Below are 19,723 nucleotides of genomic sequence, written 5' to 3'. Positions count from 1 at the left end.
TAGGAGTTCCTGAAAGAACCAGCAACAATTATTTCCAGAATGGGGCAGGTCAACCGGAGCTCATAAGAACAGAGCTCCACTGACATGGCCCTTCTGGGAATCAGCGTTTCTACTTTTCCCTTGCTTCCTTCAGGAACCACTAATTCCTGTCGCACCAGCTGTCCATTCTACTGGTACCACAAAACAAGCAGGGATGCAGAGGCAGTGTCGGATACTGCCCATTGTAATGCAATATCTGAACCAACACCTCTTGAACTCTGCGAGTTGCTACAATCCAGGGCACAACTAGAAGGGGAGAATAAAAATGCATCCTCAAAAAATATTTAATGTTTACTTATCTCCCCCCCCCCCGGGTATCTTGCTGCTGAATACACTTGGGGGAAGAAAGGGGCTTGGATAATTAGCACACAGGCCAGGTTGAGATACCCTAGAATTTTCCTCATGAATAGGCTCAGCATAACATGGAATTTGCCTTTTTCACAGCAGGTGCGCACTGGGTTGATGTTGTCATTGAGCTGTCCACCACATTGGTCCGTCACCGCTAGCTCAGATCCCATCAGTTTATACTTGAAGTTGGGATTTTTTGCTTCAGTGTGCATCACTCTATGCTTGCCTGCATTGAACTGCATTTGCCATGTTGATGCTCATTCACCCAGTTTGGAGAGATCCTTTGAGTTCCTTGCAATCCCTTTTTGTTTTAACCACCGTAAGTAATTCGGTGTCATCAGCAAACTTAGCCACTTCACCGGTCGCTCCTAATTCCAGATAATCTATGAATAAGTTGAAAAGCATTGGTCCCAAAACCGACTTCTGTGGGAACCCCACTGTAAACATCCCTCCATTGGGAGTATTTTCCATTTATTTCTACTCTCTACTTTCTATTTTTGAACCAGTTACTGTTCCATACCCCTTCATGGATCACTGCCTTGTTGTGGCAAAGGGGCTTGCATAACCCAGTGAAGCCATAAGCTATGCCATGCAGGGCCACCCAAGACAGACAGGTCATGGTGGAGAGTTCTGACAAAATTTGGTCCACTGGAGAAGGAAATGGCAACCCACTCCAGGATTCTTGCCAAGAAAACCCCATGGAACGTATCACAAGGCTAAAAGATATGATGCCGGAAGATGAGCCCCTCAGGTCAGAAGGTGTCCAATATACTACTGGGGAAGAGCAGAGGGAATTTCCAAGTAGCACCAGAAAGAGTGAAGTGGCTGGGCCAAAGCCGAAAGGATACTCAGCTGTGGATGTGTCTGGTGGTGAAAAGAAAGTCTGATGCTGTAAAGAACAATATTGTTTAGGAGCCTGGAATGTCAGATCAATGAATCCAGGTAAGCTGGAGGTGGTCAAACATGAGATGGCAAGATTGAACATCGACATCTTGGGAATCAGCGAACTCACATGGACAGGCATGGGCGAATTTAATTCAGGTGACCATTATATCTACTACTTTGGGCAAGAATCCCTTAGAAGAAGTGTAGCACTCATAGTCAACAAAAGGGTGGGAAAAGCAGTACTGGGATACAATCTCAAAAACGACAGAATGATCTCAGTACGAATCCAAGGCCAACCATTCAACATCACAGTAATTCAAGTCTATGCCCCAACCACTGATGCCGAAGACGCTGAGGTTGATTGGTTCTGTGAAGACCTACAACACCTTCTAGAACTAACACCAAAAAAATATGTCCTTTTCATCATAGGGGATTGGAATGCTAAAAGTAGGAAGTTAAGAAATCACCGGGATAACAGGCAAGCATGGCCTTGGTGTACAAAATGAAGCAGGACAAAAGCTAATAGAGTTTTGCCAAGAGAACACGCTGATCATAGCAAACACGCTTTTCCAACAGCACAAGAGGTGACTCTACACATGGACATCACCAGATGGTCAATATCGCAATCAGATTGATTATGTGCTTTGCAGCCAAAGATGGAGAAGCTCTATACAGTCAGTAAAAACAAGACCGGGAGCTGACTGTGGCTCAGATCATGAGCTTCTTATTGCAAAATTTCGGCTTAAATTGAAGAACGTAGGGAAAACCACTAAACCATTCAGGTATGACCTAAATAATATCCCTTATGAATATACAGTGGAGGTGAGGAATAGATTTCAGGGATTAGACCTGATAGACAGAGTGCCTGAGGAACTATGGACGGAGGTCTGTATGTAACATTGTTCAGGAGGCAGCAACTCAATCCATCCCAAAGAAAAAGAAATGCAAGAAAGCAAAGTGGCTGTTTGATGAGGCTTTACAAGTAGCTGAGGAAAGAAGGGAAGTGAAAAGCAAGGGAGAAAGGGGAAGATATACCCAACTGAATGCAGAGTTCCAGAGAACAGCAAGGAGAGACAAGAAGGCCTTCTTAAATGAACAATGCAAAGAAATCGAGGAAAACAACAGAATGGGAAAGACTAGAGATCTTTTCAAGAAAATTGGAGATCTCAAGGGAACGTTTTGTGCAAAGACAGGCATGATAAAGGACAAAGAAGGCAGGGACCTAACAGAAGCAGATGAGATTAAGAAGAGGTGGAGAGAATACACAGAAGAACTATACAGGAAAGATCTGAATGTCCCTGATAGCCATGATAGTGCGGTCACTGAACTTGAGCCAGACATCTTCGAGAGTGAAGTCAAGTGGGCCTTAGGAAGCATTACTAACAACAAAGCTAGCGGAGATGACAGTATTCCAGCTGAGCTATTTAAGATCCTAAAAGATGATGCTGTTAAAGTGCTGCACTCAATATGCCAACAAATCTGGAACACTCAACAATGGCCACAAGACTGGAAAAGGTCAGTTTACATTCCAATTCCAAAGAAGGGCAATGCCAAAGAGTGTTCAAACTACCATACAACTGCGCTTATTTCACATGCCAGCAAGGTGATGCTCAAAATCCTACAAGCTAGGCTTCAGCAGTATGTGAACCGAGAACTACCAGAAGTACAAGCTGGGTTTCAAAGAAGCAGAGGAACTAGAGATCAAATCAACATTTGCTGGATCATGGAGAAAGCAAGAGAATTCCAGCAAAAGTCTATTTCTGCTTCATTGACTACGCTAAAGCCTTTGATTGTGTGGATCGCAACAAACTGTGGCAAATTCTTAAAGAGATGGGGAGTACCTGACCACCTTACCTGTCTCCTGAGAAACCTGTACGAGGGTCACAAAGCAACAGTAATAACCGGACATGGAACAACCGATTGGTTCAAAATTGGGAAAGGAGTACGACAAGGCTGTATATTGTCACCCTGCTTATTTAACTTATATGCAGAGCACATCATGAGAAACGCCAGGCTGGATGAATCAGAGGTCGGAATTAAGATTGCCGGGACAATTATCAACAAACTCAGATACGCAAACGATACCACCCTAATGGCAGAAAGCGAAGAGGATCAAAAGAGCCTCTTGTTGAGGGTGAAAGTGGAGAGTGCAAAAGCTGGTTTGAAACTCAACATTAAAAAAACGAAGATCATGGCATCTGGCCCCATCACTTCCTGGCATATAGAAGGGGAAGAAATGGAAGCAGTGACAGATTTTATTTTCTTGGGCTCCAAGATCACCGCAGACGGTGACTGTAGCCAGGAAATTGTAGCCAAGAAGACGCTTGCTCCTTGGGAGGAAACCTATGGCAAAGCTAGACAGCATAGTAAGAAGCAGAGACATCACCTTGCCGACAAAGGTTCGTATAATCAAAGCTATGGTTTTCCCAGTAGCAACGTATGGCTGTGAGAGCTGGACTATAAGGAAGGCTGAGCGCTGAAGAATCGATGCTTTCGAACTGTGGTGCTGGAGAAGACTCTTATGAGTCCGCTAGACTGCAAGGAGGTCAAATCAGTCCATCCTAAAGGAAATCAACCCTGAGTGCTCATTGGAAGGACAGATACTGAAGCTGAAGCTCCAATATTTTGGCCACCTAATGCGAAGAGAAAACTCCCTGGAAAAGACCCTGATGCTGGTAAAGATTGAAGGCAAAAGGAGAAGGGGACGGCAGAGGATGAGATGGCTAGATAGCATCACCGATGCAATGAATATGGACTTGAGCACACTCCAGGAGAGAACGCAGGACAGAAGGTCTGGCGTGCTATGGTCCATGGGGTCACGAAGAGTCGGACACGACTGAACAACAACAACTATTCCATAAGAGGACCTGTCCTCCTATTCCATGACTGCTAAGTTTCCTCAGGAGCCCTTGGTGAGGGACTTTGTCAAAAAGCCTTTTGGAAATCCAAGTAAACTATATCTACCACATTATCCTTGTCCACATGTTTATTAACACTCTCAAAGAACTCTAAAAGGTTAGCAAGATAGGACATACCCTTGTGGAAGCCATGTTGATTCCTTTTCAGCAGGGCTTTTCTTTCTATTTTATCTTTATTTTTAATAATGCCTTCAACCAATTTACCCAGAACAGAGACAGTAAGCTAAACAGCCTATAATTTTCCAGATCCCCCCAGATCCCTTTTTGAAAATTGGTGTTATGTTGGCCATTCTCAGTCTTCTGGTACAGAGGCTGATCTTAGGGACATGTTCCATATTTTGTTAGAAGATACTCAATTTCATATCTGAGTTCTTTTAGGAACTCTAGGATGGATACCATCTGGACCCAGTGATTTATTAACTTTCAGTTTGTCAAGAAGTTTGAGAACGTCATCTTTTGTCACCACTGTTTACATCAGTTCCTTAGACTCCCTTCCTGAAAACATCCATTCAGGCACAGGTATCTGCCCTATATCTTCTGCAGTGAAGACAGATGAGAAGAATTCATTCAGCTTCTCTGCAATCTCCTTGTCCTCCTTCAGTACTCCTTTAACTCCGTTGTCATCCAATGGTCCAACTGCCTCCCTAGCTGATTTTCTGCTTCTGATATATTTAAAGAATTATTTACCATTGGCCTCCATGTTGTTAGCGATGTGCTCCTCAAAATGCTTCTTTGCATCTTACTGTCTGCTTACATTGCCTTTGTGCAAGCTTGTGCCCCCTTTTGTTTTGTAACACACATGGACAAGTGATGGCATGTGGTTATGTGTAACCACATGGACAAGTGTTGCTTTTGGTGAGAATTTGCATAAAACGGTGGTGGAAAAAATTGCTGCGTACTTGAGTGAAGTGCTGCTGGAAGTGACACATGACAAAATAATTGCACCAGCCCTTCTGTTGCTTCCTCCGTGCCTGGACAACTTGAGTGTCTGAACTGGGTCATAACTTTCAACTATTGATCAAGTTCATCCAGGAACAGGAAGCTTCCCAGAGCAAACCTAGGCAATGTCATGTTCCATCTACTATCATTAAGAAATAGTGGACATTTTCAGATGACTGGTATAAAAGCAAAATATGGTGTGTGACTCAGGACTGATAGTAGCTTGGCAAAACTGGAAAGCTTCAGCAAAATGCATCCTCGTCATTCAGCAACACTGGCTGCTTCAAAAGACGCAGAGTATTTTTTCAGAGTTGATGTATCACAGCAAACACACACACAGGTATGTCAGCTCTCATATGGTATGGGGATGGTCAGTTTCCTCTAAGGAACACTGCCCACCTTCAAAGACGAGGAGACTCCTTTATCTGTGTACTTGGGGGCAGGGGGGCAACGCCCAAGAGCTCATTCCGTCCTTTTTCTGACATATGCTGCACTGAAGAAAGCTGTAACTAGAACTGAGTGAAAACCCACTAACAGGGCTTGCAAGCATGATTGGTCTGAAACTGTAACTTACATTTCAGCATGAGCATAGCCCTGTTCAGATGAAAAAACTCAAGTACCGTTGAATGTATGAGCAGGGAGAGGGTGTCCCCCCTCATTAGCCTCCTGATTATGCAGGATTCTAAATTGTGTGGGAAGCCCACTTGACCACAGGAGGCTCCTCGCGCTAGTTCACCCGCAGCGCATGTGGGGCTGTAGAGCTGGGCCCAGTGACGCAACAGATGGGGTGGGGCTAACAAGTCACCACTCGTGCATTCTGCAGCATATTAATGCCTGAATAGGGTTAATGTAACTCCGTAAATCTGCAGTGCCTGCACTCTCTGCTTGTCTGTAGTTCTATTCTGTAAAGCAGGGGTGGGGAACCTCAGGCCCATCGGCCAAATCCGGCCCTCCTGGCATCCCATTCTGGCCCTCCAGGGTTCCCTGGATCATTTGGTGGTTTTCTGGCCTTTGAGCAGTTCTTTCCCCATTCTGAAAGGTTGGAGTGCTATTCCTAAGGCTCAGTAAGAGCTTCAAGCTACAATAGGCTGGCACTTTTTCTTTCTTTTCTCTTGTATTTTTGCCCCTTCCCAGCACTGGAATATAGCGGCCAAGAGCTTCTCCAAAGCTGAATCCAGCCCTCAAGTTGAAAGAGGTTCCCCGACCCTGCTGATCAGCTTGAACTTTAATAGGCTTGGGTCTGAAGCCTCAAGCCCTGGATAAAAGTTGGCCGCTGAGGCACTTGCAGATTCTGATACAATTCACCTAAACATAACAAGGTCCCTTAGCTTCTGTGAGAGAATTAAGCACACGATCAAAGTCTGGCTGGTTTGCGTTCTACACTGTATAACTCCTAGTAATATTAACAGCACAACTTTGCAGTACATTAGGAGCAGTTAAGCCACTGAAAAAATCTGTGGCTTTTCAGAATTTGGGACAGGAACTGGTGATGGAGAAAGGATGAACATGACCTGTGGATGGGGAAATATGAGACAAAAAAGGGGATGCAGCTCACCAAGAGCCTCTTTTCTTCTTCTTTTAAACCACCACCCTGGAACCATCCAATTCTGCATTTTTATCGCTACATCTCAGGCTGGCTTCCAGATCTCATTTGTAATAACTGCAACAATAACCAAGTAGTAATCAACCTCAGCTGGATTTTTCCTGCTTCCCTCCCCTCCACCAGGGTTTGTTTGCCCAGGTACATGCCAGCCTTGTGCCAGAAAGTCGCTGACAGAGCAGGCTGCACTTGGCAGTTCTGCTTACTGTAGAAATTGATGTTCAAGAATTAGCGGTGTAATCCTATGGGCCTTTATTTCGAATTAAATTTACAGAGATCTTGGGAAGGCACCCAAGGCTGCAGGCCTACATGCATTTTCCTGGGAGAAAGTCCAGTTGGCAACTGAAGATAGTGGGGATGGCTTCTGGGTAAACATGCATGGGATTGTGTGATAAATCCTAAAAACTGGCACAGCCCAACTCTTACAATGAATATTAATAATTCAGTAGCTGGACAAGACATCACCTTGCTTCTCACGTGCACCCCCCATCTGCCTCCATCTTTTTCATGTTCATCAAGATGTGAAAGAAACTTGCGTAAAATTTCTCCAGCCCCCCCCCCCCCCCCAGCCAAACTGTAAAGCACAAAAAAGCACCAGTCCTAAACACACTTGCTGAGGTTGCTGGTGTGTTGCTGTGGCCCTATTCTCCTTTCCTGCCCCGGGATTGTGGGAGTGGGATAGGATGGTGCTCTGGCTGCTGGGGTATAGTTTGGGGAACTGCCAAGAACAAGTTTAAGCATCAGGAGTTTTAAGGGTGATGCAGTAATGAGCCCCCCCAAATAAACCTGTTAAGGGTATGTAAATCAGCTTTGTGTGTGTTTTTAAGTAAAAGGCACAAAACGATTGGAGCATATTTTCAAGAGGAGGACAAGGGTCTAGGCCATTCACCCCTCCACACCCTTACTTCCCATAGGCACATTATAGCTCGGTGGTGTGAGGATGATGATGGTGATAACTTGTATAATCAAAAATTAAGTTTCAAACAGCTATGGAACTTTGGATTACAAATTAAATTTAAATTTAGATTGTAAGCTTCTAGGGGCAGAGACCTGACTTGTGATTTTTTTTTGCCACATATATTGTAAAAACAAAGTCTGTGCATCTTCTGGAAGCTGCTGAAGACATGTTTTATTCAAACTGTCTTTTGGTGACCAGCAACAGGGAAAGATAAAATAGATTGATTAGCAGCATATTGTTACCAGCCCTGAGCCTTTGGGATGAAGTAGACTATACATCCAGTCAATTAAGGGCGCAATCCTATGCATGTTTAGACAGGAAAAAGTCCTACAACTCCCAGCATTCCCCAGCCAGGTAGCCGGGGAATACTGGGAGTTGTAGGACTTTTTTCTGCCTAAACATGCATAGGATTGTGCCCTAATTAAATAAATAATACATCAGATATGGACAACAATGATGATGTATTTTCTTCTACCTCAGATAAAATAGTGACCCTATCATATGGAAAGAATAAAGCCTCATGGCCATGGGGCTTACTCTCAAGGATGGGGGCTTCCTCTCAAGTAAGCACAAAGCAAATATATGGAGGAAATGAGCATGTGTGTGTGTGTGTGGAGAGGGAGAACAAGAAAAAAGCCGTTTTACTTAACAAATTTATTTAAAGACCATCAGGGTTGCTGGTCATGTGCACTTTAGGCCCTCACCCTCTGCAGGACCAGCAAAGAAGAAAAGCAGCAGGCTGCAGCCCTCCCCAACCTGGCGCCCTCCAGATTTGCTGGATGACAACTCCCATCGGCTCCAGGCAGCATATTGGCTATGCTGGCTGGGAGCGGGGAGGATAGGATTTACAGTCCAATCCATCTGGAGGGCACAAGCTTGGGAAACGCTGGGTGAAAGACACAATGGAAAAGTTCTGCGGACCCTGCCCAGAGCTGTGTGGAGGCAAGCAAGGTGGCTGATATCCATGTACATGCCTTCTCAGAAGTAAGCATATCGATTTCAATGGGGTTTATTCCCAGGTATTTCTTACCCTTTTAATTTAATTTTTAAAACTTCATTTCTTTTTCTCTCAGACTTCCTCTTTGTTCTCTCTGCATAATTAAATGCATAATTTAAATGCATAAGAATGCATAATTAAAGTGTTTTTTCCTCTCTCCCCAGCTTGCAGGAACAGCTGTCCTCGCGATTGGACTATGGCTTCGGTTTGATTCTCAGACAAAGGAGATTTTTGAACAGGAGAACAATAATACGTCATTCTATACAGGTACCTTATGTGAGATCTACTCAGTCATATAAGTAGTACACCAGTACTGAAGTCATGATACTTTTAAAGTACAAAATGGAACATTTGTAGGTCTCTTCCTTGAAACCAGGGATATGGAGTGCACTCCAAAATGGTGAGATACTTCTACACTAGCTTAAAATCTGAAAGTCAGTATACACACATACATATACTTTGGGTTGGATCTAATGCTGGTCATCTGCTAATGGAAAGGAAACCACTAGTGAAATAGATTTCCCCTCCCCCCTGCAGCCCCCCAAATCTGCATGGAACAGATCTGGGGACTGCGTGGGGGAAGAGAGGATGGGGCAGTCCTGTTGCGCAGGTGGAAGCTCCCGCAACATTAGATCCAGTCGCTAGAACAGAGCAAACCTAGTCATTCATAGGGCAGAGTGCTGCACTACAGGAGTTCAGCTTCCCTTGTAGGGCCTAACAGGACCAACAGGCCAGTCTTTACACAACAGGTGGGGAACCTTTTTTTAGTCAAGGGATACATTCTGTCGGGTGTGTGGGAGTGATTGGGACATACCAGTAGCGAGTACCAGTAGCGAGTAGGGCTGGCAGTGGGCAGGACCGAAATCAGTGGCAGCGCCCCAGCCACGCTCATCCAACTACCCCCTGCCATCCACACATTTGTCCACAGACTCACCACTGCTCAGAGTGGCCTCTGGTTTCCATGGTGGGCACGGGGAAAGAGGTTTCCCTTCCTCAGTCCCAAACACAAAAATGCGGCGGGCTGCTGAGGGAGGAACAGAGCCTTCCGTTCCTCCAGTGGTAGCTTAGCTGGGGGGAAGGGGGAAGCAGGAGAGGCCATGGGCAGATGGGAACCCACGGCCGGCCCATGTTTTGGAGCAGGTGTAGGCAACATGCCCCGGCAGCTCCATGCCAGAATCCGTGGCAGCAAAAAAATGCAAGTTTGCTGCTGACAGTCAGTGGCAAAGCACCACGGAACATTGCAGTGGTTAAATTTACCTTGTTTTCAAGCTAAATTCAGCCACTGTGGTGTTCCGTAGTGCTTTGCTGCTGAAAATCAGCAGCAAAATGACAGGGGTGGGGGGTTGCCGCCAACACCCTGCATAACTCCATGGAGTGGCAGCAGCAAGGATTTGCCCATGGGGAGGCGCCTGGGGGGTGAAAAGGGGAGGCCCCTGGACCTTCTAAAGTTGCCCGCCTCTGGTCTGGAGGTTCCCCATCCCACTCCGCGCAAAAGAATAAATGGACACACATCTGACATTAGAAAGGGAAAACAGAGGGGGAACATTTCAGTCTCTGAGAATACTCTGTTACTAACCTATTAAAGTGGCCATTCTTGAACAAAGGAAGTTCAAAGGGAGATTTTGGCATGAAACCAGAGAATTTAACATTTTAAGAAGTTCAGTTCTATCACCTGTGGCCTGAATCCAGGTAATAGGTTTTTATCCCGCTGCAGGTGTTCATTGGCTTACCAAGGACAGGGTGCTTGCTCACAAATGCTGCTTTGTGAATGGTCACTGTGACAATTTTCACATATATTTAGAGAGCAATCCTGTGCTTCCTAGACAATGTTGGGGGGACATAAGATTGTTCGGTTTCTGGGATCCAAGGCCGGAAACAGGGCTCCCACCCCATTGCCCAGAAACCACACTCCCCCCTCCCCCTTGTAGCCAGTGCATTTCTGGCTATGTTGCCGCATTTGGATATGGAGCACAAAGATGGGAAAAAGCGGGCAGTCCCAGGGGCGGGGAGGGGAGGAGACCAGGGAAGCTGCATTACGCAGCTTCCTATGCTCATCCCAGCCTCCTTCCCTCCTGCTCGGAAGCGCTGCAGCGAGACAGACAAAATTGCCTGTCTGGCAAAAAGGTAGGGTGGCCCGAGCACAGAGGCGAGGATCGCCTCCATGCTCCAGCCACCCTGCATTGGATACTCGGCAGCCTCCGACTTCAGACACTGTCGACTATCTCCGTAGGATGGTGTCCTTAACTTTTAACATAATTGTCACAGTCTGTACCTTTTGCTTTTAATTTGCCTTTGATCTCACAACTTAGAATTCCCCAATCTCCTTACATCCTTATCTGCCAACTTAGAACAACACTTCATGCATCTGATAGAGTGGACTATAGTCCACAAAAGTTTATGCCATAATAGTTTAATGCTGCTATGCTGCTGAATTACTGGGTTTGGGCTTCTTGGAACAACTGGGAAAGTTTCCATCATGTATATTTTGACTTTTGTGATAAACTGTTTTGAAGTAATGTTTTAATGTTTTTATGCTATTGTGTGTTCGATATTACTGATATTTACTAGTATTACATTTTATATTGTTACTATCTATTCGATATAGTCACACTTTTGTAAACTGCTTTGAATGCAACTTGCTTGTGAAAAAATGGCATGCGGCTATTAAATCAAAATCACATCCAAGTTTCTCCTTGATGCATGCATCAAAGAGTTTGTTCTCAAACTGTAGGACTTGTACAGTTGGGCTGCCAACTTACAAATGCAATATTTGTGGTGCTGTAGTTGGGTCAGGAGGAAAGAATCTGTGTGAGCAGGTAGGCAAACACAGGTTCTTTACAGGCTGAGCTTCTGGCTAGGAGGCTTGTGTAGCTGGGCTGTTAGCTTCAGTTCCCTGCATTGGCACCTGTACCCTGGCTTGGATTGCAGAGGGTGAAATTGCACCAGCCACCCCGTCATGCCCCTTACAAAAGGAGAGCCCCACATGGCAGTTTGGCATCCTGTACATGCACAAGAGTTCAGGCATGCAGGGAGTGGAGCCCAGCCTCCTCCCTCACTGGAGTATCTCATGGTGTGTTCTTGCCACAACCATGCACTTAGGTGCATGAAATGGTGGGGACGGGGAGACCCCCTCTTTTTTCTTCTTAAATCCAGCTTCAGTAACGAAATCTACCAGTTGGAAACCCTGATTGTAAAAGCTTGTTCTGAAACACGGCTACTAGCAGTTTGTTTTTTAGTCTTGGGGACCCTTTTTTATTGGGCAGCATGAGACGCCCAAATCAGCAATGCCCCGACTCCTGGCCGTGTCACTGACAGCCTTCCGGTTGCTCAGCCTTGCTAAAGCAGGAAGCCTCGTTATCCAAGAATAAACATTGCTTTTTTCTCTTTAAACACTACCCCAGGGGTTTACATTCTGATTGTAGCTGGTGCCGTCATAATGCTTGTTGGTTTCTTGGGATGTTGTGGAGCAATACAGGAGTCCCAATGCATGCTTGGCTTGGTAAGTATCGACTTTGAGGACCAGTTTCTAAACCTGGCGGAATGAAGTGGCTTTTGCTGGGCTGTGCCACTTCATTATTGAATGTCTGTTTTATTCCATTTTGAAAACAGGATCCAGAAAGGATATTTAATTAACCGTGCCTGCAGAATTAGTCCTAAGTGAAAGGGGTGCAAGAGTCAGCGGCTTAAGTTAGCTTTTCATGTGTGTGTCACAGAACTGTCATGCACTGGAACTCATTCTAATGTGTGAACTGTCTTCAGTAGAAAGTGTTGTTTGAATTCGTACTGGATGGTAATGGAAACATTATTTCCATGGTGGGTCAGCTGAAGTGGCTCTTCCTCACCCTTACTATTTATTTTACATACATGTATTTACCACTCCCTTAGCAAGTCTCAGTGGCACATGTATTAAAGGGGCAGTAAGATTGCCCCTTTAGGTAAAGCAAATCACAAAAAATGATTCCACCATTATAAGCCTCAAAATTCTACTGCTTATAAAAATGACACCCGTTTAGTAATAATTGGACACTTGGCACCCATGATCTACCTGCTGCAAAATGTCAAACCTATATGAAACAAATTGCCACAGATACAGCAAGTTAAAAAAAATTGATACATTTCACCCATTTAACTCCAGTTTGCAGGATGGCATATTATATATTTCTCTCAAATTTTGTTGAAACATACTGGTGCACTTTATTCAGGCTTGTCAAGGAGGCATAGCTTTAATTGGTTTGGTGATGTTCTGAGCAGCTGTTCAAAAGTTATTAAGAGTTTCCTGTCCCATTATACTCTATGGCAGCAACTGCGGGCAAAGTTATGTTGTGCATGCTCCATTGCATTCGGAATCTAGAATGCTGCCAGTATTCCAGTGTTTCCAAAGGGTTTTGCAGAGGAAATCTACTGTATTCTTTGTTCAGTGCCTATTCCTTTAGTTGTGGAATGTGACCTCACAAGGTCAGGCTACACATTACTATACAGATTGGGACACGTGTTTGGGAGAGGGGGCTTAGGGGGACTTTAAGGCTTTGCAGGTATAGGGCAAAGAGTTAAAGCCCCTACCCCCCACCCTATGGTCCTGATCCATATCAGGCCCCATATGCTTACTTTTGATTTTAAAAAGCAGAAAAACTAGTGATACCTTTAACTGTAACATGTAGTTATGTCTCAGGGAATTTGGGGGGAGAATGGAATGCGGGGGGGAGCAGAAGGATCAGGGCCTCACACTACCTTTCTGTAAGCTGAAACACAGCACAAGTGCCTCAATCCCTGAACTTCCTTTCCTCATAGTACATAAAGAAAACATGGGGATTAAGGTCTATTAGCTGACTTTCTGAAGGCAGAAAGACAGTATAAGAGCCACAATCATTGTTGCTCTTTTCCGTGTGGTAGGAAAAGGACATACAAGGAACATGTCTTACACTATGGGTATTTACACATTACGCTGAACATATGTTCACAGTCTAGATATGCTCATTAAGATGGTTATGAGACTCTAGTCCTACAGAGTCATTGTCCTCGCGTGTAAGCTTTACACACGAGGAGGAGCAACAGGAATGAGTCCACTAGCCCCATTCCCCTCACTCACTGTTCTTGTTGCTTTCTACACTGTCTGCAAAGGAAAGCCATCTCTATCCATGGAAAACCTCCCCAGCATTTTAGAATTCTGATGCTTGACATAAGTCAGGCATGCCCAGTGCAGTTCTCCAGTCAGTATTCTGACAGTGGGGAGAGGTAGCAAGAGATTTTCAACTGAGACAAGAGTAGGGTGATTTGTCTGGGAGAGTCATTCTGTATGACAGATAGATAAGTAGTGAAGTAGGGGGAAAGAAAAATGCTATGCTGGAATCCTGTGAAAGGTTACTCAGAAGTAAGTCTTTCTGAACATACAGGGACACATTTGTGCACATCTACCCAGGTAACTGTGTGTGTATGTGTGTGTTTTAGTTTGTGTGTTACTGTTTTTTCAGAACACTGTAATGATAAAATTCCTTTGCAAAAACCAGGGCAATTCAGTGACCAAAAAGCTACCAGTTTAACACCCGAGTTAAGACTATTTCATATTGGCTCAAGGTCCACAAAGCCAGAAAATTGGAAGCTAAGTCTGACACCTTAACAGAAGTATCCATAAAGTCATCTGCATTTGTCAAGTGTGCTCAGCGGTGACCTGATTTTCTCTCTCATCCTTCTCCCCTAGTTTTTTACCTTCCTTCTCTTGATTTTTGCTCTTGAAGTAGCTGCTGCCATCTGGGGATTTGCAAACAAATCAAAGGTAGATCACATCTTCTAAATATTGAAGTTATTTTTTAAAGTTGCCTTTAATATGCCATCTAGAACTGTGACAGCATATCCACTAGCTTTCAGTAGAGCAGGGATGGGGAACCTCTCTCAGTCTGAGGGCCAAATTCAATTTTAGAAGAATTCCTGCGGGCCATGTTCTCGTGGTGGGAAAGGCTGAAGGCCAAGGGGGTGAGGCCAAAAGAACAAAGCATATTGTAACTTACATGTCTTACTGCCAGGAACTCGGCCTTAGGAGAGGCATTTCGACCTTTTAGAGTGGGGGGGGGGGAAACTGCACCAAAGCGGGGAAGCCACCAAATGATTGGGGGGGGGTCAGGGGAAGGGGCGTGGCCATCTGGGAATTTGGCCCTGGGACTGAGATTCCACACCCTGCAGCTCCTAAAGCTCCTAGCATTCCCCAACCAGCATGGGAGTTGTAGGACTTTTTTCTGTCCAGACATGCATGGGATTGTACCCTAAGTAACTAAAGCAAGCTCTTCTGTCATTATTGGGGTGAATTATTATCTTGTATTTTGTTTAGATTGTTGATGAAATGAATAAATTTTATAAGGCAACTTATGACAAACGAAATGAGCCTTCTGCCAAAGAAACTCTGAAAGCCGTTCATCATGCAGTAAGTTGGACCTTCTATATTTGTTCTTTATCTTCTGTAACATTTTGAGATGACTTACCCATGATTAAGAGATGGGGTGTGCTGCTTCACCCCTTTACTCCTTGAATTTCCCCTTCCCAGTGCTTTCTGTAGTTGATGCCAGGCTGCACAGAATTGTGCAAAGCCTGCTATAGTTAACATTCAAGTTGGTGCAAACTTAAACACTGTTTATAACTAGGGCTTCTCTACACCAGGCTTTTATCTCTCGCCTTTACCAGGGCTTCTGCTTCTGGTTTTTTTGTGGAATTAAGATCAGCTCCTTTACACGTGTGTACATAAGCTTTTTTCGAGGGATTGCCTTTCTCTGTGAGTTCTATATGTTTCATTATACAGCCACTAGATGGTGCCGTGATATAGCTGTGATAGAGCGGAATTGCACAATTAGAGCAATTGGAGTGCCATGCAGAGAAAATAGTTCATTTTCCCCATTAAGAAAAAAGCCGGGATAAAGGTTATAAAGCACAGGAGAGGCCCTGGAGGTTGACAATTCATGTAAAGGACCTGCAAACTTCCAGGAGTGACCAATCACGAGCACACAGTAAAAGCCTCATGTAGAGAAGCCCATAGTGCTAGGAAAGGGGAGGAAAATTCAAGTGTTGGGAAGGGAGAGTGCTATGAATTAGTGCTGGGAAGAGAGAGGAAAAGAAAAAGGGGAGAAGAAGCCTATGAGCCCATCGTGATTGGGGTGGCCTGATCTCTTAACCATGCCTAATTGCTCAGGGGAAAATTACATCTCCACTGATCCAGTGAGTGCTACAAAGGCTAGAGAAAAATGCTAACTAAGGGTTTCAGGGCCCCACCTTGCAGTGGCTTTATTTTTTTAAAAAAAACTTGGAAACAGGATTCATGCCACAAAATATAGGGCAATTGTGTGTTCTAAGTGAGAATTCCCTCCCTCCCCACTAGCAGAGTGTTCTCTTCCTCCCTGCTTCCATTCCCCACGTGGCTGTGACATTTCAAACAAGCCAGCCCCATGGGATAGTGCCATGGGAAAGCAGCTCCCAGGTGGGTTAGTGAGTGTGTGGAAGGGGCGCTTGAGGCTGAGCACCACCGGGGCAAGTTGCACTGTCGGGGAGTTTTTAAGGCTTTTATTGTGCTCTTCCCAAGAAGCTGGGAGGTTGTCTTTGGACAGGACTTCTTGAAGAATTGGGATAAAATGAGGCGGTTTGTGAAGCGATTCCAAGAATCATGTATGGGTTTATTACACTGCAAGCATTCGTCAAGATGAACTAAGATGTTTAGCATGTTGTGAATACTTACAATCCCTCCCCACGTATGTATTTCTCTATTAATCAACATGTTAGTGGTGGCATTGACCCTCTGGGAGTGCAGCTACACAAGAGGTCCCTGTGAATATAACTGAAGCGGAAGGCCCTGATTCAACATGTGATTCAACCCTACCGCTACAGCCCGCCTCCCCTAATTTCGCCTATATTTTATTCCAGTCCAGATATGATAATAGGAAAATTGTAAGGGGATAAACATGAGTAGAAGTTAGGAGGTAAGAATGGAGGCCAAAGGGTTGAAATGTAAGGGGAGGGAGGGAGGTAATGCTTTACAACTAATAGGAGATTTGATCTATAACATCTAGAAAAAGCAACAAGCAAGAAAGAGTCAGTCAGTCAGTCAAACCCAGCTGGATCATTAGGGCTTGTGTGAGCATTGCAGTGTCGTGGTTAAATGCACATCCACATTGGCTACTTGTATGGCACTGTGTTTCCACATGCTTTAGCTGGATCTGGGTAAGAGAATAAACCTGTCACACTGTATTGAGGTCTAGAGAATTCTTCTGCACAGAACAGTTCAGTGCTTTCTAGGATTTTCTGCAGACATGTTTTAGCATAACCCATAAAATTATTTTAGCAAATGCCTTCCAGGTGACATCATTTGTAGGTCTGTTAACTTATATGCTTCCAGGACGTACATTTCAGTATGAAAGTTGCATCTCAATATATGAAATTTTTCTTTCTGCTGTAGCTAAACTGCTGTGGCTTGGAAACCCCGGAGTTGCTTGTTTTGGAAACTTGCCCCAAGCAGGTTGTACCGGTATGTAGGAATAAACCATTGTACTGAAAAATATCGTGTATATTTTGGTTTGAACTTGAATTTCATCCTCCTCCTTCCAACATCCACTGAGGACTTTCTGCTTTACAGAAAGCAGGCAACTCTTTGTTTCGGGCAACTCTTTGCACCAGTACATTTGAAAGTTGAAGAGATACAAATTCAGGTCTTATCTGACCCTCTCAGTGAAAAATTTTCAGTAGCATGGAGTGATGTGAAGAGAAGGAATGGCTTTCTCAAGAGGAAGGAAAATATGAGTTAAAGTCCTCCTTCAGCTCTCATTGAAGCATGGGGATATGACACCTTGAAAGAACTTGGGGCACAATCCATCCAACTCTAAAGTTTAAGTCCCACTGGTTTTAGTGTAAGAGATTTAAGCCCATGTTTTCTGTCAGAGGATCTTGACTTTAGCTGGGCTGTGCCCTAGCCTTACTTGTAGGATACCAAAGACTTGAATGGAACTGCATCTTCATCCTCACCTTCCTGGCTGATCCAAGGGCTGGTTCACCCTCTTTGTGCAATGTCTTTTTGCTATGTTCTTCTGTGCATGATGATAGCTATAATAATAAGTCCCCGCCCTGAAAGCTTCCAGTCTAAATTTCAGCAGCTAGAGAGAAGGGAAGGAGAGGCAAGCAGAGTCAGAGTAATGGGGGATGGGGGATTTGAGCAAATGCAGTTACTTCTAGTTGGAAATGAAAACTTGGCCAAAAGCCTTCATGGAAGAGATAGGTTTTGAACTGAGGTTTGAAGGAAGAGAGAGCCATCACAATGTAGGTCTCACAGCCGTACTTTGCTAACAGCACTGTGTAGAACTATAAAAAGACAAAAATAAAACTTCTTCCTCCTCTTCACCCCTGGCTCTCAGGAGAAGTAAATCTATTTACTGGTCGGATCTGGTGCTATATGTTCTGTGTTAACAGAGGTCCGTAAGTTTTGGCTGGCCTTGGTAGCCATCCAAAATCTGTGGTCTCCACCAACCCTGCCCTTTTCCTGATTTGGGAGGGGTCTTTTGACGTGCTGGAAAGCTTAGTATGAAGTGAGGGATAAGCTTCTGTTTGTCTTTTGGAGCTGGGACAGGAATTCACCAGAATAAATGACTGCTGTATGTCAACCTGGTCAGTCAAGTGCATGCCTCATGGTACTGGAGTTCAGCAGAATCTAGCAGACTCCATCTCTTTGCTGCTTGCGTGTGCAGCAGCACTGAAGATGACAGGTGAATTTCTCTTCCAGCCGTGCCCTGCAGCTATTGAGGATTTCTTCACTACAAAGCTGAATGTCATTGGAGCGGTCGGCATTGGTGTCGGTGTGGTGATGGTAGGTTGTGACCCTCCCCTAAGGTTTGCTTTATGGATTAATGTCGCATAATGATGAATGTAACACTTTAATTTATTCAAACGTGTAAAGCAGCCATCACTTGCCAAGTTGCATAACAAGTGGATTGGTCTTGGCTTGTGCAGCCTGTCCTTCCTGCCACTTCCTAGAGGTTCTCTTAAGGGTCAAGGGTGCCATGCACTGTAATTAAACACAAAACTTGCTATGAATTTTGATAGGGAGTGTTTGCACGGAAGATTATGGTGACATGTAGTTAGACCCATTAACTTCTACTGAGTTGGACCCATTAACTTGATGTACTCCACTTTATAAATGAGCCCTGCAGTATGAATCGCATTTAAGATTTTCCATATAAGCTGGAAATTAATGAGTTCTAAAGGTGTGCTGGACTGATCTCAAACCTTTGCTGGCTTGAGCCAATACAATTTCAGTCACAGGTAATCCAAACCAAAATATTCGATGGTTTGGCTTGCTGGTCTAATCGGTATTGCTCTTCATAAAGAAACCCTGCCATTTTGTGTGTATCTTTCTTTTTCAGATTTTTGGTATGATTTTCAGCATGATCCTTTGCTGTGCTATTCGCAGAAACCGAGAAATGGTCTAAAGCGATTTTGCCCAGCCGCAGCCCCTGCATTCAAGGAATTTCCAGTTATTAACTCCAGCATTCTGAAAGGCATTTCCAAAGTTACATATTTGTTTTTTTAAATGCTTTGTTTAGTACTGATGTTCTTCGTTTTTGCTTTTCACATTTATAAAAGCTTGAAAGGAGTCTACTGTTGAAAAGGTACCATATTTGTTAAGCTAAAGGCCAACAACTTGTATATAAGGTTTTTGTCTCTAAATTGATGTCTTGCTTTCTTCAAACTTACAACTGGGATGTAATTTATGTTGGAGAAAATTTGATACTTAATAAAGATTTAAGACCACAGTATTACTTGTTTTAAGAAATTGTTTATTTTCAGTGTATTTTCTGACTTAGAAGAGTAATGGGGCTCCCCATGCAGAATGCTAGCCGTTTGGTAAGGCCTCATGCTTGATGCCCCCGTGCCTCCATTTTTTGCTATCCCAAGCAGGCAACAAAACCAGGAAACTTACCGAGCCCCTTCTAGGCAGCCATAGGTGGCTAGTAGGCTCGGTTTGGTTTGGTTGATGGACTAAATCACTCAGGAATTATCTCTATGTATCTTTTTGTGAA

General features: G+C 44.3%; 1 protein-coding gene across 1 annotated transcript in view; it reads left to right on the top strand.

Moving 5' to 3' along the window:
* CD9 (CD9 molecule) overlaps window positions 1-19,459 on the top strand; it is a 39,495-nt gene extending 20,036 nt beyond the window's left edge. Inside the window, exons 2-8 of the mRNA XM_084811392.1 lie at window positions 8,849-8,951; window positions 12,086-12,183; window positions 14,380-14,454; window positions 15,004-15,096; window positions 17,113-17,181; window positions 18,427-18,510; window positions 19,067-19,459. Of these exons, the coding sequence (XP_084667518.1) occupies window positions 8,849-8,951; window positions 12,086-12,183; window positions 14,380-14,454; window positions 15,004-15,096; window positions 17,113-17,181; window positions 18,427-18,510; window positions 19,067-19,132 (588 nt within the window). The 3' untranslated portion in view covers window positions 19,133-19,459. The remainder of the gene's footprint in view (window positions 1-8,848; window positions 8,952-12,085; window positions 12,184-14,379; window positions 14,455-15,003; window positions 15,097-17,112; window positions 17,182-18,426; window positions 18,511-19,066) is intronic.
* Window positions 19,460-19,723: the final 264 nt, after the last annotated feature.

Source organism: Heloderma suspectum, chromosome 7 (genome assembly GCF_057233095.1).
Source record: "Heloderma suspectum isolate Gila_16-S chromosome 7, 16-S_ref, whole genome shotgun sequence".
Classification (NCBI taxonomy): domain Eukaryota; kingdom Metazoa; phylum Chordata; class Lepidosauria; order Squamata; family Helodermatidae; genus Heloderma; species Heloderma suspectum.
Note: the sequence above shows the minus strand (reverse complement) of the source record. Positions and strands in the feature narration are given on the sequence as shown.